The 16,887-nt window shown below is 44.6% G+C and overlaps 1 protein-coding gene across 1 annotated transcript in view; it reads left to right on the forward strand.

Moving 5' to 3' along the window:
• The first annotated feature begins 250 nt into the window (after positions 1-250).
• TFCP2L1 (transcription factor CP2 like 1) overlaps positions 251-16,887 on the forward strand; it is a 37,198-nt gene continuing 20,561 nt past the window's right edge. Inside the window, exons 1-2 of the mRNA XM_051787023.1 lie at positions 251-420; positions 4,636-4,787. Of these exons, the coding sequence (XP_051642983.1) occupies positions 359-420; positions 4,636-4,787 (214 nt within the window). The 5' untranslated portion in view covers positions 251-358. The remainder of the gene's footprint in view (positions 421-4,635; positions 4,788-16,887) is intronic.

Here is a 16,887-nt window from a genome sequence, read left to right on the forward strand (position 1 = left end):
CAGGGGTCGCCAGGCTCACCGTACCCATCCACTCCTTCCCTCGCCACGGCCCGTCAAACCCCGCTCCGGGCCGGGCCCGCCCCCGCCCTGCCCTCAGGGGCGGGCGCTCCGCCCCGGGCTTGGCGGCCCGTGCCCGCCCGGGGGCCGGGGCTGGCGGCGGGGCGGGCCGGGGGAGGGCTCGCCGGGCTCCGGAGCCCCGGCCCGGCCAACCCGCGGCCGCCGCGGCTGAGCCATAAAAGCGGCGGGAGCCGCCGGGGCCGCGGCTCCAGTTGGCGGCAGCCGTGCCCGGCACGCCTGGAGTGGGCAGCGCGGCCGCCCCCTCCGCAGCCCCAGGGACCGCCGCCGGGCCGCCCCCAAGATGCTGTTTTGGCACACGCAGCCGGAGCACTACAACCAGCACTCGACCGGCAGCTACCTGCGGTGAGTCCCGGGCGGCGGGAGCCCCTGCGCCCTGGCACAGCGGTCTGTGTGTGTGTTTGGGGGTCGGGTGCTCCCGTCCCGCCGCCGCCCTCTCGGCTGCCCGGCGGCACCCCCGGTACCCTCGGCCCTCCGTGGTGCCCTAACCGGGGTTAGCGCCGCTCCCTCCGTCTGAGAGACCGCGGGTTCTTTTTTCTTGTTTTTCCCCTTCTTTTTTTCCTTCTTTTTTTTCTTTAGCGCCTCGTTAGACAGCTCTGTGCAGCTTTGCGTTACCGCTGCCGGGTTCCCTCTCCTCCGCGCTGAGGTAGCGCGGCTCGAAGGGAGGAGGTGCGGCAGCGGCGCTGTCAAAAGTCTGTGGAAAACGCCTTCTGGCAAACTGAGAAGGCACGCAGTTTTCTGGGGACGGGATTTCTTTCTCTGCTTTTTGGGACAGTGTATGTAAAGCTCAGAATTTCACTTTCTGAGCTTGCCTAAACCAGCTTTTTCCTGCCTCCGCACAGTTGCGTTTAATTAAATGCGCCTAATTTAAGTACAAGGGCTGCTAAACAATAGTCTGTAACATGTGTAACACAAACCCGTGTTTCCTCCCTCTAACCGATGTGAAAGCAGGCAACTTTGGGAGTTTCCTTTTTGCTGGTTGCTTGTGAATTATTTGTTTTCTGAAGATGTAAAGCTGAGCCGTCAGCTGGTGTCGATTGCTGCTGCTGCTCCGCCAAAGGGGAATTTTGCTGAATTATGGCAGTGGAGAACCTGGCCGTGGCCCAAGAGCCTGACTTTCAAATGTACCCCTAAACAGCCCCTCTTGAGAGAACATTGAGTTTGTCTGGGGAAGCACTTCCAACACAGATAATACTTCCTTTTCAAGGAGACACGTTATCTGGTCTATTCCTACTCCCTATCAGTGTATTTACAAAGGATTTTTTTTTTGCTCTATTTTGCCCGTTATCAAATGATACGGTACTGTAAGATTCTTACTTTCTGGCAGTTTCTCCACTTCTTCATACAAGATTCTTCATGTTGTCCCTCTGTTTCAATAAGTCAGTTTCACAACATGTATGTGGCAAAAGTCTTGTTCTCTTGCTTTGTGCTTGCAGATCTGATTAGTTTAGGACAGTGAGGACGGCAGTAGCAGAGGAGCATCAGCATTGCTACTTGTGTGTATTCTCAGCATTAGAGAGTGTTTATGGTGCTCAGGCTGCTTCATTAACTGCTTCATAATGGGTTTGTAGCACAGTGCTTCAAGATCATCAGGTCTGGGTCAGGCTTGAGTCCACAATTTCAATTTTGTCTAATTGGCCAGAAAACACATTTGCTTATTTTTGCTGGCTTGATGCTAGCTGGGGGATAAAGGATGCCTTTCTGTCAGGAAGGCTGCTGGTATGGCAGTGACCTGTCAGTGTTTTAGGAACAAACTTCAGCTTTAGTGAGTATCTGCTACTGTGACCATGGTGTTTTTGATCTGGGACTAAAAGCCCTAAAATCAGTTTTATGGCAACAATGCCCTCGGGTGTTTCAGGGAAGGTTGGTTGAACAAACCCCTCATTTTTTGTGTAGAGACCTCTTAATTCTGGCCAATTCACTTTCCATGAGAATGTGTCAAGATATGCATTTCTAAGAGGGGCATTTTTCTGCTGAGCTGTGCCTTTCTGAAGGCTTTCCATACCCCCTTGTAGCGACTCTGCACGGAAACCTGAAATAGTACAATTTTTGAAGTAAGAAACAATACAATTTTGCTGTAAGAAAAGTTTATATAAATTATACTTTGCAGAAATCAAAGACTTGCTGTGTATCTGAGGCATCCGTGTAAGTTCTACCATACCTCAGTGGCATTTGTAGTTAAAGCAAGATGATATTACAGAAAAATCCTTGTAAATCTTCATTCAGTTTTTATAAAAACCAAGTACATGTTTTACTTTCTGTTCTGTCAGCTGACTGAACTCTCAAATAACTTTGTTCTCAGGTCTAAGTGTTGGTTAAGACCAGAACTGGAAAGTTTTAGCAAAAAGGTGAAACTTGTGAGAGTTTTAAGAAGTTCACCTTTTTTTTTTTTTTTTTTTTTTAAGAGTTGAATATTGCAATGGCTTATACACTTAACTTAAAAATTCTTTTAAGTCTTCACCTCCTAACTTCCAAACATTTTTAGTAAGGTGGAATGTTTTAGAAGGTCTTGACCCAAAGCCACGGATACCACAGGCCATTAGTTCAAATGCTCCAAGAATAAAAATGTGATTGAATTGTGTGGCTTCACTGGGGCTTTAGTAACCAAATCGTGGATTCCTCCATGCTTACAGTCTTCAGCAATCAGACAGCTGTTCTGGCAAGTGCAGGGGTGCTAAGAGCCTGATGTGAAATATGGTATTGGTGGAATTTTGATATCCTCTTGCCTAAATTTCTCAGTTGTTTCAGGTGAGTAGGTGTACAAATTCCTCATCACTAACTGTTAAACCTGGGCCAGACTTTGTGCACCATTTCTGCTGAACTGCAGAAGTTTTGGGCTTTGGAGTTTTTGACCTGTTCTCGTCTGTAAAGCCGCACACATTCCAATGGCATTGTGCAGACGAGTGTGTTAAGAGCAAATGTTGGCATCTGTGAACAAGATGACTCTGGAGCAGTATCAGATCCTGCATGTGTGTGGAGCAATGCTATCTATTTCAGAAATCTACTACAGGCATTTCTGTCACTTCGTTACTGTAGTAAATCATCACTAAGGAAAAAAATCCTCTCTGTGGCAGCAGTTAGGCAAGAGCCGTGATTATGTCAGTAATGCCAGTAAGCAAATGGGGCTGGATGCCTTTGAGTGGGTGATAACACGGAGGGCGTGGGGTTGGAAGAGAGAATGGAAACAGAGATGGGTGTTTCTTTTCTCCTGTTTGTGTCTGAAATGGCACATTTTGCTCTTTGGCTTTATTTTGCCATAAATAAGAGTACCTGTGGTTGAACCAGGCACTTCAGCAGTTTGCTCTAAACTGCTGCACTGTTTCACTCATGACCTGGGTAGCCTTCAAGGTTGTGGGTGCTACGAGTGGATCATTAACTGAACAGGCAAGGCAAAAATTCTTAATGCCCTTTTAGGGTGCATGCCTGTACATGCTGGTATGTTCCTGGATGTTTTTTCTTAAAGCTTTTTGTATATGAGATTATCAAAAGGAGCAGAACTGCAGCCTCTGTAATGGGAATCTCAAGTCTTCACACATCTGGAGGAAATGCAGGAGAAAAAGAATCTTATTCTGAATTGTCTCCATGTTCAACATAATCCTCCTAATTTGGAAGGATATTAATGTCTTAAGTAGGTGGACACAATGATCAGAAGTGTTTGTGACATGGGTAGGGCTAATGTGGTTCTTCAGCATCAGACAGGCTGAGACAAGGATGCTTATTCCTGTCATCTCATTTTGTACTAATCAACTAATCATTTGTTGAGCTCTCAGCCTTGCTAATACCAGTTCTGCTTGGGGATTAGTGTGGGTTGGGATCAGCCTGACACTAAATCAGCAGGCAGGTCAGCATCAACATCTTGTAAAGAAGTGAGGACAGGGACTATGTGCAGGTCCTGGTGAAGCTGCTTCTGAGCACCTTTGTGTGCATTTATGAAGATGGCCCAGTACTGACTTAAGAGCTATGTGATTACTTGGGACCAGGCTTATTTAGAGTGCACGGAGATCTCATGAGTCAATTAATCCAGCAGGATTCATGCCATTATTTACCTGAATGTCTCCTTTTTACACCAGAGCTGTGTCTGTTCCTTGCCCTTGGTTGCTACTTGTAGACATTTTACTAACCAGAGATTCAACTGTCAAAGTGCCCTTTCTTGCTTTTTTTTTTTTTTTCCCTGAAAGGCTTTCATCTGAGAACCCAAGAACTCTTAAACATATGTACTTCCACAAGGATGAAGAATCTGTTTTTGGTAATTTTGGTCCTCATCAAGAAAACTGCTTAACTGAAAAGTAAATCTGATTTAATTTTTAAAAACATAAATTAATTCTCAGACATTCTGTATTGCCAGTGGTGTGTTCTTTTTTTTGTGCAGTGCTGATGTCCTAGAGGCAGAAGTTGCCTGGTTACTTTATACAGGCAGGATTCTTTCTCTTTTAGCCATTTTAACTCTGTTTCTTCAGAGACCATCTCCATTATACCAGATCATGAGAACCAAGTGCAGATTTAGGCTAGGATATTCCATAAACTCTTTGTAACTAAATGTCTGTGAATTGTGTGTTGCAGAGATGTCCTTGCGCTGCCGATTTTCAAGCAGGAAGAACCGCAGCTGTCTCCTGAGAATGATGCCAAACTGCCACCCTTTCAGTATGTCCTCTGCACAGCCACATCACCTGCCGTGAAACTGCACGAAGAAACCCTGACCTACCTCAACCAAGGTAGGGTTTGCACTACACTGAAGAAGAGCACATTTCCTGGGAACAGTTGATGAGAGATTTAACCCCATACTTGTCTCACTGGGAGGGCAGCGGGATGGGAAAAGAGGGATAGAGATGGGGAGGGGGTGGAGGAAAGGAGGAGCATTTAATTTTTCATATTTAGATACCAGATTATCAACTATTATAAAATAATGAAGTACCACTGATTTAACTGTCGGCTTAAAGCAGTGTTGTAGCATGTACAGTTCCCTGTGGCCAAGTACTGGCTAGATCACAGACAACTTAAACTGCAGCCACAAGGCCAGATTGATAAGCAGATGGGCAAACTTTGGCAAAGTTGGATGCTGGAAGGCATTGCCAGAGGATGAGTTAACAGGTATCCAAGGGCTGCTCTGTGGTCTGGGCAGAGCATGACATCATTCACACTGGCTTTGAGATATGGCTCTGCTCAGTGCCTAACTTGACAAGTTGCCAGGGTTCAGTGCATCAAAGTCCTCTATAACTGACCTCATAGGCTAGTTTTTACTCCTGGATAAACAAGCACTGTGTATTTCTCTACACTTTCCCCCCGCCCCCCTCCATTTGGCAGAATTCATGCAGACACATCTCTGGTTGGTGTTTGGCTGTCACTTTGCAGCACCTCCTGCATGTGGGTCTGGAAGGGATCAGACCTCTCCAGGCACATATTATGCTAACATAGTATGCTTATTTTCTGCTGGGCTGTAAACAAGGGCATTAGCCTGACAACAACAACCTGGAGGGTGTCTGCACTGTTGCTGAGATCCTCTTCTGCTTCAGGACACTCTCCCAGCTCTTTAAGCTTCATGCACTGAGTAGGATGCTCAATTGAGTGCCTCCCTGCATAGGTTTCTCTCAATGCTGGTAGAAATCAGAGCCCTGATCTCCTTTGGAGTCTGACCTCAGGTGCAGCTGGCTGCTGGATCTGTGGTGGTAGCTGGTAGACCCATGGAGCCCTACAGAAGGATCAGCTGAGTACTGCAGGCTCTACCCAAGGAGCCAGGTGTTTCCTGTCACATCAGCTGGCACTGTTCTGTCTCCCAGGATCAAAAAATGCTTTAGATGCTTCCCAGTTTATCCATCTAAACACAGCAGACCCCAGGAGGTGATATGGGGCATATCAAGGGTGAGATTGAGATGAATCTTCCTGTGAAATGCAATTCTTTCCTGTATTGGGATAAAAGATTTTTTTATGAAAAGCAGGCAATGGCCAAATATTTTAGCATACATGAAGCAGTGCCTGCTGTTTTACCTTGGTAAAGAAAAAGCTAGACAACTCTTTACACAATTCCATGAGTTTTAAAAAACTCTGACTGGAATAGTCTATGTTTTCCTATGCAAAGTAAGACTGTTACTGCCTTTCAGATAGACCATGCTGTGTTTGGCTTTGTCCTGCTTACTATTGCAAGGAGTTGTCTCCTGCTATGGCTTGACACAGTACTGACCTGTTTCCTTGGCATTTCTTGGGTGTCATCTGTCTTTCATCCCTCAAGGAGAAAGGTGGGATGTGTCCCTGTAGAATGTACCCCGGAGAATATGAGGCTGGACAGGCCTGGAGGACCAAAGCAGAGATGAGGCTGGCAGGAGCTGTGCAATGGGGCAGAGTTGGGAAGCTGCTGGGGGAAGAAGTGGGCACCCCATAATTCTGTTGGCTTGCCACAGTGCATGGAAACAGCACTTTCTCCTCGAGGGGTGATAAGTAGAAAAAGGTGGTGCATCTTCTGATAGTTGACTGGCTCACTGGTTTCTGTTCCCCTTGGCAGGGACTTTGTATCTGCCTGCTACCTTCTCATGAGCATCCACACCTCACTTATTTAAGCTCCCAAGCATTTTGTCTTCCTCCTTACACTGAATTGCTCTGGGTGTTTTGAAAAACCTCTTGAAATTCAAGGCTCTCTGTATGTAGATTGACTTTTTTTTTTTTTTTTGGTGATCTTGCAATGTACTTGCTTTAAAAGCTGTTCTGCTCTACTCCAAAAGGCCGTTTCAGAGTCCACACCATTGGGTGCACTCTGGCTCCCAGCACTGACCCTCTCCTGTAGCAAGGCCAGACCTTAACTGTAAATTTGTCTGACATGTAGTTTGCCTTGATACTAAATCCATTAGACCAAAATCCCTTGCCTGTGCTAGTTAGTAAAAGGGGAATGGAGTATGGTCACATGTGGATATGAGCTGCTGTGAGAAACTCGTGGGTTCACTAGAGGTAACTACAGATATGAGGAGACAACGATGGTGGACCCACCTTCCAACCAGCTGTGGTCAGAGCTGGGGTGTCTAATTGCTGTTGGTGGGATATTGGTGAGAACATTGCCTTGGGTTAAAAAGAGATGAGGATTTAAAGGCTCTGTCAGAAAACTAATCCCATTAATAGAATTATGTTGTATGAGCTTGAGGAGGTATGTGAAGGGGACCTTGGGGCAGCCGAGGTTTCTGGAATCAATACTCCTGGCACAACAGAGGAGCTGACTGACTCCAGAGCACTGTGATCCAGCTGCAATGCCACAGGCGTCTCATGAAGCAATTTAGACCATTCCCTACACCTTATCCCCTTATACTGACTGTAAGCAAAGGGACACCTCTTGCACCTTACCCTCTCTCTGTGTTTCTCATGGCTTGGCCAAACACTTACATAAAACTTCCCTTCTTCCTTGTATGCTTGGGTGTTGGGATGGATTGCTTTAGCAAATGGGTAACTTCATTAATGAATGTCCCTCCACCCTGCCTGTGTGTCAGTCATAGTTCCTAGTAAGGCAGATACAAAGACACAGTGACTGTCCCAGCACCAACAAAGCAATTCACATCCAATGTGGTAACTCCCAAACTGTGAGTAAAGGGTATGGGGCATTCTGGTTGCTAGGTGACTCTTGGCACTTGCTCTTCAGATGTTCCTTCTGAACTTGAGCTCTTCACCACACAGTAACTGACCTTTTGTCACCGTGAAGCAGCTCTGCTTATTGCCCTGAAACACGTTCTCTGCACGTGACTGGTTCAATGGTGGTGAGTGGACCAGCTCAGGAGGGAGTTCACAGGCAGGATGGAATAAAGGTCAGGCCTGACAGATCTATGAAATGTGGAAAGCTGAAAATACTGGGTGGCAACTTGAAGGCCAAGTTACATAGCAGAGATAGAAGAGGAACCAGTGGAGAATTTCAAGTGAGATCTGAAAGGATTTCATAAGCGCTGAGAAGAAGGGCTATCCAGTGGCTATATTTGTGTACAGATGGGAGAGGGCTCCAGGCTTGTGGAACATAATTACTTCTCATGAGCCTTGCTTCTTGCTGGATAGACCCAGAGAGATGGCCAGTGGCGCTGAGGAGGAGGAGGTCTCTGGCCTGGGCTCTCCACAAGAGTGGAGGCTGAGAGGACTCCTGAGCTGGAGAGCAGAGACCAGTGTTTTCAGCAAAGGCAGGGGAACTATTTGTGAGGGAGCACAAGGGAATGAGTTTAGCTGTAGTGTTAAGTTGACTTGGGGACGTTCGGCAGTGGCAGAGTCCCAAGCTTGTCTACTCCAGTTTGAAACCATGAGTGCTTGCTGGCCACAGCTCGAGAACCAGCCTGTAAATGAAGTAACTAGAGTCAAATCCTTAGCTTGGTTTCCAAAGACTGACTCATTACACTTGTCTTTCCTGATCTCTTACCCCCCTGCCTTCCCACATTCCTTGGGAAACTGGAGCCAAATTGAACACAGGCTTAGTTTGCTATTCTTTAGGGCAGTTCCTTCATTAAGAGGTCTTTACTGGATCTCGGGAGGATTACTCATCCGATGGGACAAAGTATAGGCTTATTAGTATGGTGTCTCAACACCGCTCCACCTTCAGTCTGCAAAACTGGTAAAGGTGCTCTCCTCACATTAGAAGCTGCTGCTGGCACTTCTCCTTTGGTCGGGAATCACATCTGTCAACAGAGCTACACTGTCCAGAAGTCTGCAGCACAAACATGGCCTAACATTTCTGGAACTAGCCTGCCTTTTAGCACTATTTCAGTGTCTCTTGTGGATAGGGATTTTCAGAAAAACAATCAACCAGCAACCATGTTACAAACCACTGCTTTAGCAAGACAGCTTGATGCAGTGCATATTCCATGGTCTGCAGTCATATGGGGTGTGGTTTGACCATGGCTGGTTGAAACCAGTTTCAAACATGGAGAGAAATGGGAGCAATGAAAGGTGGTTCCAGAAATTGCAGCAGGAGGAATGTAGAGGAAACAAGCACTGTGTACAGTAGATCTGAGTGCTAATAAATATGAGGAAATAAAATCATTCCTTTAAAAAACAAAATGCCAAAAATCACAAAAACCTGAAAGTCATTGCTCAAGGGAATCAGCTTGTAGTGCCAGAACCACATGTGGACTTTGAGCTGTTCAAGTCATGATTTTGTTTCATGACCAGCATTAGGCTGGCTCAGAGCCTCGGGTCTCAATTACTTCAAATAGAGCGTGGTTAAGGTTGATGGCAGAGGGTCACTGAGAGCAGGCTGTGTGACAAATCCAGCCCAGTCCCCCAGTGGTACTTAAGAGTAACTGGCCGTCACTTGCCTGTAAAGTTTTCCTGGGCTCTGTTCAGCTCTGCAGATCTGCAGTGTGTGACTTGAGGTTCTTGGCCATGTGAGGATTTTAGTATACAGCTGGTTAGGGTTTGGAAGGCTGGCCGTCTCTGCTGTGCTGTATCTTCCAGGAGTCGGCCTTATTGCCAGTCCTAGATGGTTCAGAAAAGAAACAAGCCCAAAACAAAAACCATGAGAATAAACCAGTAACACCTGAGGAAACCTGTGATGATATTGGGAGTGTTGCTGTAGAGGTGCATGAGCAACAGCTGCCTCATGGAGCTAAAGATGGACTTAGTGTGAGTCTGGATCGCACCTAAGCAAAAGCCCCACATTTCAATCCCAGGCTGCAAAGGCATATATCCAGGTTCAAGACACATGTGCATAAGCTGGTGCACTTTAAACAGTGCTGCATTTAAAACCTGCTGGGTGTTGTCCTGCCTCAGCTCACTGCAGATGTGTTCTGGTTTCTTCTCCAAAGAAAGGTGTAGAAAGCCCTGGGCAAGGAGAAGCTGAAGAGGACACTTTGGAGTCAATTGCTAATTGTTTGGGTAGGAGATGAAACTGCTTACAACAGAAGGCAAAAGAGAACCTTTGCCTCCCTTAAAAAGTCTAAAGTTCAAATTTGGTTGTCTAATCTTCTACAGCCAGAGAACCCAGTTTTAAACACTGGGATTTACAGTAAATGAAAAAAAGCTGTTTTGTATTGACGTTAACTCCTACGTAATTGAGTTTTTATGGGGTCACAACTGCCTGGATGTTTGTACTTTTCCTGGAACAATTCTTTATTTGCCTAAATGAAGTGTAGAGAAGGCTGAGTTCTAGCTGGGTGTGCTTCTGCTTTAATTATAGCTTTGCTTGTGGGGATATTTTTGCTTTGTCCCATGCTAGTCACTGCCACCACTGACCAGGCCCTGGGCATTTGTAGGAGCTCTGCTGCTGGTGGCTTCTCCCTGTGGACATGCACTCCACCCTTGCCTGAGATCACAGGCGCAACAATGACTTGTGTTGTTGAGACTGAGCACCAGGTACTCCCTGGTGGCTCCCCTCCTCGGCATCCTTGTTCCCTGATCATTGTGAGCTGCCATGCTGCTCCTTGACCCCTTTCCACTCTGTTCCTGGTTTTGGATGGCTTAAAAAATGCCTAATGAAGCTGGTTTGTCTTTCCCATATCTGAGACTGGCTACTTGGTGGTTTTGGTTCTTGTGGTGCACTTCATGTTCAGAAAAGGAATTTGTCTCCTGCCTGACTTTGAAGACAGCTCTGAGTAGGTTCTAGTGTCTCAACTGAAGCCATTAATTGTGCTAGAAGCAATTTCCCCATATGTTTGGCAGCTCTGTCTTCACTTGGCATCCCAGGGTAAACAACCCTGTCTCCAAACCACACCATCCCTAAGCTCACTATGAATCTTACTTCAGATGACAAGGCACCTCTGCGTAAGTAGAGCATCTGACTTCTGTTGTCCCTAGGAAGCTAGAATCTCAGTTGTCTTTTAACCAAGAGGCTGTTTTCTATTCTTTTTGTAATCCTTTCTTCTGTTGCTAACATCTGGATAAAATTCAAATGGGACTATGAACTTGCTGGACTGTAGCCTGTGCACAACTCCTACTGGAAGCCCCTAGACTGCATTTTGTTCTCCCATAAATCTTAAATATCTGTGAAGGAAGGGAGTGCTCAGAAGTTCCTCTGACTGTGGTGAGAAATGTGAGAATAACTGGAAGATTTTTCCCTTGTATGCCACGTAATTTTTTTACTTTACTCCATTACTCATATTTACTTTGAGATTCCTTTAATTATGATAATGAAATTTTTGCCTGTAATTTTACAGGCTCTGATGTTTGTATCAATGTACCTACCAATCTGAGAAGATTTGGAAATTTTCCAATTAGCTTCCTCTAATTTGCAGTGTCCTAAAAGCTCACATTTTAGGTAGCAGTAAAAAGCTTGAGAAATGCTGGAGGTTTGACGTGATTAGCTGTTTTTATAGAAATAATATACTTTTTTATAGGAGAATATGCTTTTTTTTTTTCCCCCTAAAGAGGTAGGAAAAACCCCACTTTTTCTCCCATTTGCTTCCTACCAAGAATTTAATATGTGTTCCTGGAACTAGACAGCAAGCACTGGAGCAGTGCTCTTGTCCTAGCTTGGTGCCACACTTGTGAGCAGTGTGGAAGGTACGGTCTGCTTTGATAGGGCAGTTGCCAATTATATGTCCTCCCCTTCCCTGTGGTAGGCACTGATTGAGCAGCCACATGCAGGACTGGGTCTTGCTTCTTCCAGTTTATTAACTGCAGAAATGTGGTAAAGGAAGTGACTTACCTAAGGGCATCTGAGGGAGCTGCTAGGTGGGGTCAGGAAACATACTCAGCTTTTCTGCATCCCTCCTCAGCACCCTCACCCAGGACCATTCTTTTTAGTTATCTGAAACTCAAGTAAATATTACACACAAAGTTACTCTTACAGAGCTATAAAACCTGTTGTCCAAACTGACTTAGAACGGGTTGAAACCAGAAAAAGCCTGTATTTTTTACTTACACAGAGGGGGCTGAGGTTTTCTGAGCTGGACAGATGTGACTAAGATAATCCTGAGTGTTTCAAGTACATGCTAGAGAAGTGGAAATACAGGAAGAAATTGTTTTCACAGGGTAGATATTTTTTCAGCTTTCAATTGGAAGTCTATAATTTCTTCACTGATTAATTTATATTAAAAGTCAAAGTTTATAACATGGCTTAGATTAGGTGGGATCCAGTAAAGTAGATGGGGTCTATGCAAGAGAAGCCCAAGTGCACACAGTGAGTTTAGCAATTGGGGTGTTTCTGTGTCTTCTGGCTTGTTTTGTGTCCTTGATTCAAAGCTGGACTGTAGTCTTCAGGGATTTAAATGTATCTCCCCCTCTTTTGAGTGGAAACCACTGTAAATGAGTATTTCTGTTAGTGCCTGTTAGCAATGAAGAGTCACCACTGTAAAACAGACCATCTTCAAAAGTCTGGGGAGAGTAGGGCTCTATCAAATGTTCATATAGTAAATGAGCAGTGAAATTTTCCTGCAGCAAACTTGGCTCTGAGGCATGTGTTGGCTTTCCCTCAAGAAAGAGGTAGGAAAAGAGAAAGAGGGGGACAAAGAAACCCCCTTGATTTGGGGCAGGTTGTAAAAGGAGGAAAAACATAAACATGATGGCAGTGAAGCTCTATGGTGTGGTAGTAGAATAAGTAGTTTAACTGCTCTTCTGTGTTCCTGTAGTCTTGCTGCCCTGGTGGCAGTGGGAAGTAGGGCAGGTATCCTCGGTGCTGAACTCGGATGGGTACCAGAACATGGTGGAGCTAAGGCAGCTTATCTGCAGGAGGAAACAGGCAGGAGGCAGGTGAAGAGCAAGACTCTGAATACTAAAGCAAGATGTGTAAATTGTGGTTCTGATTGCCACAGTATGAGCAAGTTCAGAAGGAGACCACACAGGAGTTAATGAGCATTGATTCTGACTGGGCAGTTTAATGTGGATGCAATCTGGATACTGAATATCAGAAACTGGGACTATATGACAAGGAAAAGGCTGACAGCATTCACTGTGCTCCATCTCTGGGTGCTGTGTTGAAGATAGGATGTGGGGCAAGATGAGCTTGCAGTATGAGGTTGTCTCTAGTGATCCTTTTGCATTTCCTGGCCCACAGCTTGTCCTCCTTTGCAGGATTTCCATGTTCCTAGCGTAGTGGGAACTTTCAGGGTGGCCTATTGTGTAGCTGGTGAATTCATAATATCCACTGGATAAACATCTACAGCATCTTGTCAAATGAGGCTACAGTAAGCAACTGCAGAATATCCACTGCCATTTGTGGCTCAGGGATTGAGGGTTCTGCTTTTGCTGCTTTTTCTGCAGTTTCCACACATGGGACGCTTGAGCAAGTCATGCTAATTTTTATTTTTGCTTGTGACTGGCTAAAGAGGTGTGGGTAATCAAGCATGCAAGTTCAGATGCCAACTCTGTCACTCTTGTCTGTTTACCCTGGGGGTTCATTAATCTTTCTTGTCAGAAAAATCTTTGTATGTGCCTGATGCCCTGAATAGTTGTGTTTGGCTGTTTCAAAGGTGATCCTCCTGCCTGCTGGATGTGCTTCGGTTTGGGACGATAAATGCTTGCTTTTTTTCCCTCCCCCTCCTTCTACATGCTGCATTTTACTGTCAGCATTCCTTTGCCTTTATCTGTGCGCTCTTGAGGATGTCCATATAAAGTTGCTACATGGAATTTTTATTGGCCAGCTTGGCTTAATAATCAAACAGTTTCCAGGCTGGTTCTGTCCAGTGCTGTGTGGATCCATTCTGAAAAAGAGGAGTCTCAGTTGTTTGTTTTTTTTTTTTTATCTTTCCACAGACTTTTGTAGGGGTTATATTGCTTAGTCGAAGGTTAGGGTTTAATTAATTGCTGGAAAGGCAAGCAGACTACTTTGCTAGATTAAGTAAGGCCTGAGTCATATCAACCTGGAACATCAGCATCCTAATTGGAAATTAGTGTATCGTGTCGGTGTATTGTGCAGAAAACCACAAAATGCATAGTGCAAGTGGCCCTTGAAACGTAACACCAAAACAAGGAAAAGCAAGAACGATATTTTAGTTGCGTAGCAGGTACTTTTTGAACAAAACGTAACTTCAAACTCACAATGGTGATAATCCTTTTTAACCAGAAATTACCTAGAATTCCTGATGGCTGACCAAATTCCATGGAGATCAGTAAGCTGTTAAAACTTGTACCTTTTGAGCAGGTCAAAGCATTCCTGTGTTGAACTAAATTATTTTTCATCTGTAGTAAATTGTTGACTTTCAGTTCTTTTGTCCCCAAATTAAGTGGTCATACCTGCATTTGATGTGCATTAATTACCAAAATACAAATTAAAAAAAATCAGCAGTCTATAAATCCTCCTTCAGATAGATGCAATTTCTTTATGAATTACCAACCAGAAACTTTCTGAACCTGGATGGTTACTACTTTGCTGGATACTACTCTTGTTTGTAAAGTGAGTTGCTCAAACTCTCATTTAGGAGGAGATTGCATAAATTTGCTGTTGCTCAGGGAATGTCTCTTTAAAATACAAATGAAAGTATATCATCACCCACCCAGGTTTTTACTGGTGCCCCTTAAGCTTTCAATGAAGATGGGAGACAAATTGCGTCTCAGGAATTTACTGTGGTTTTCTAAATTCTTATTGCTGTTCTGTTCTTTGCCTAAGGTAGGAAAGGAGGGCTGTGGTGAGTGAGGGGAGCACTGGGTGGTACAGACATGCAGAGGCTGCTTTGGCATCAACTGTGCTGGGGATTTGCTTGCAGAGTGTTTTCTTCATTTCAGGTGGTGACAGATGCTTTAGGTGCCCCATGTGTCCAGTATTACACCATGACCAGTGGCCAGGCTGTGGTGGAGTGATCTCAAACCTGCATTGCCTATGGTGGTGCAGCTGTGGCCAGTGTTGAGAGTGTGGTAGGAAAAGGTTTCAGCTCGTGGCTGGCCTTTAGCACTGGGTAATGACTATCATCCTGCTAAAGGGGGACTGATCTAATGCAACCACCACTGCCCTCCATTGCCACAATTGTTTTTTTCAGGCTCTTTCTTCCGTCTGAGCCCACTGGATGTTGAACCCATGTCAGCTGAGGACCAGATATTGCCCAGGTTCTGGACCTGGGCCATTCAATCAAATCACTGCAGTTTCAGCATTGGTACCCTCTGCCCCTGTCTCCAGCTTTTACCACCAAGTATTGACTTGGAAGGTTGTAGTCTGATCTGTATTAATCTGTATTTCCATCTCAGACAGATGGAAAAATTCAGTATGGGAAAACTCTGTATTTCAGCATTATGTTTTGGGCTTAGCTACTTGCAGTCTGTCTTGGGAACTGGGAATACGGATTGCTTTAGTCACACTTGCTGACATGCTTCTTTACAGATTTAGATACCTGACTAAGAATGATCTATTACTGATTGAGTTTTAGCAGAAAATTGTCAGTCTGTGCCTGCCAGTGCTGGTGAGTCAGTGATAGAGGACTCATAGATGATCTGTGTATCTGAGCCTTATGTGAATTCTTTGTCCTCTTTGACGCCAGGGGGAGTTCAGCTTTCTTCAGGTTAGGTCGCTATTGTTCACTTTATTTTAAAAAATGATTTTGTTTTCTAATGTCCAAGTGGTCATTCTTTAGATTTTTTTTTTTCCCCTGCAGTTATAGTTGCAGGGCTGAGATTGTAATTCACCATTTCAGGAGTTTTGTTGATAGTGATGGTGGAAGACATAGGCTGAACAAGGTTTGGAACATATTTTTCAAGGAAAAGGTATAATCCCAGCAGTTTGGTGCTACAAAAGTACAAGGATCTGAATGCTGTCTATGCTAATGAATTATGTGTACCATGAGCCACGAAGCAATGAATTTGCTGGAAAGCTCTAAGGGGAATAAATTCAAAATCAGTACCAAAAGATTGATACATAAAGGAACTTTGAGAAATTAGGACTGAATTCTCACTGACAGAGTTTCACAGAGAGGGAAACAAACTGCATGTGTTCTGAAGGTTTACTGGGAGCAGTCTTGTTTGATAATCGTTCTGTGTAGCAACTAGAGTTAAAGATTCTGAGTTCAAGGGGAAAGCAGTTAGCATAAAATACCATTTTGCTTGAGGTTTTTCCTGGCATAAATTGTGTTCCAGGGCCTCCATCAGATGACCCATATATCTTTCATCAAACCATTTTATTTCCTCTTTGGCTTTCTGTTTAATATTAACTCTGTCTACACTGCAGTTTCTTTTTTTTCTAGGCAGCAGAATGTGTTTCTAGCTCCATCCAAGATGAATCAGTCCTATCAGGTGGAGGGAGATGTGTAGTGCCTGCTGGCTGCCAGGTTGCACTACTGTTCCTATCCCATTAAGGGGTGGAAGATGCAAGCTGCAGAGTTTTTGAGTGCTTGATGGTACTGTGAAAGGAACATGGCCAATGTTTTTTATGCCCATTATTTTCTTTTGTCTCATTGGAACCACAAATAAGTGAATCGGGCTGACAAAAGAGTAAGAGTGTATCAGTATGTGAAGGTGTCCCAAAAACCTGCTCATTCCTGAGATATTTGCTGAATGGCTGGCAGTGCTTCTGGTTTGACCATTGCCTTCCTCTGTAGCACAGCTCATACCACTAAATTTCCCTGTCCCTGTTATTGCATCTGAGTACAGTCATAGATACTGTCTTTTGGGCGCCCATGGTCTCAAAACCTAAATTAATTTTCTGTAATGATTAATTAGCCTCATATTTGCATTGGAATGAACTGTAAGTTCAAGAGTTGCTTGGCTGCATAAGTTAGTTTGAGATGATGAACTGTATCACTCCATAGCTGGTGAAATCTATCCCCAAACTGAACCATTGAGCAGCCAAGTACTTCATAGATAAACAGGTACAGCACATAAAAGTACGTAGTACAACAGACATGGCACTTAGAGACATGGTTTAGTGGTGGACTTGGCAGTCCAAGGTCAATGGTTAGACTTGATCTTTTCTATAATTCTATGAGAGAAAACGCGTTTTTTTAACCT

The sequence above is a fragment of the Manacus candei genome, unplaced genomic scaffold (assembly GCF_025592945.1).
Source record: "Manacus candei isolate 608988 ecotype Guabito, Panama unplaced genomic scaffold, ASM2559294v1 h1tg000023l, whole genome shotgun sequence".
Classification (NCBI taxonomy): Eukaryota; Metazoa; Chordata; class Aves; order Passeriformes; family Pipridae; genus Manacus; species Manacus candei.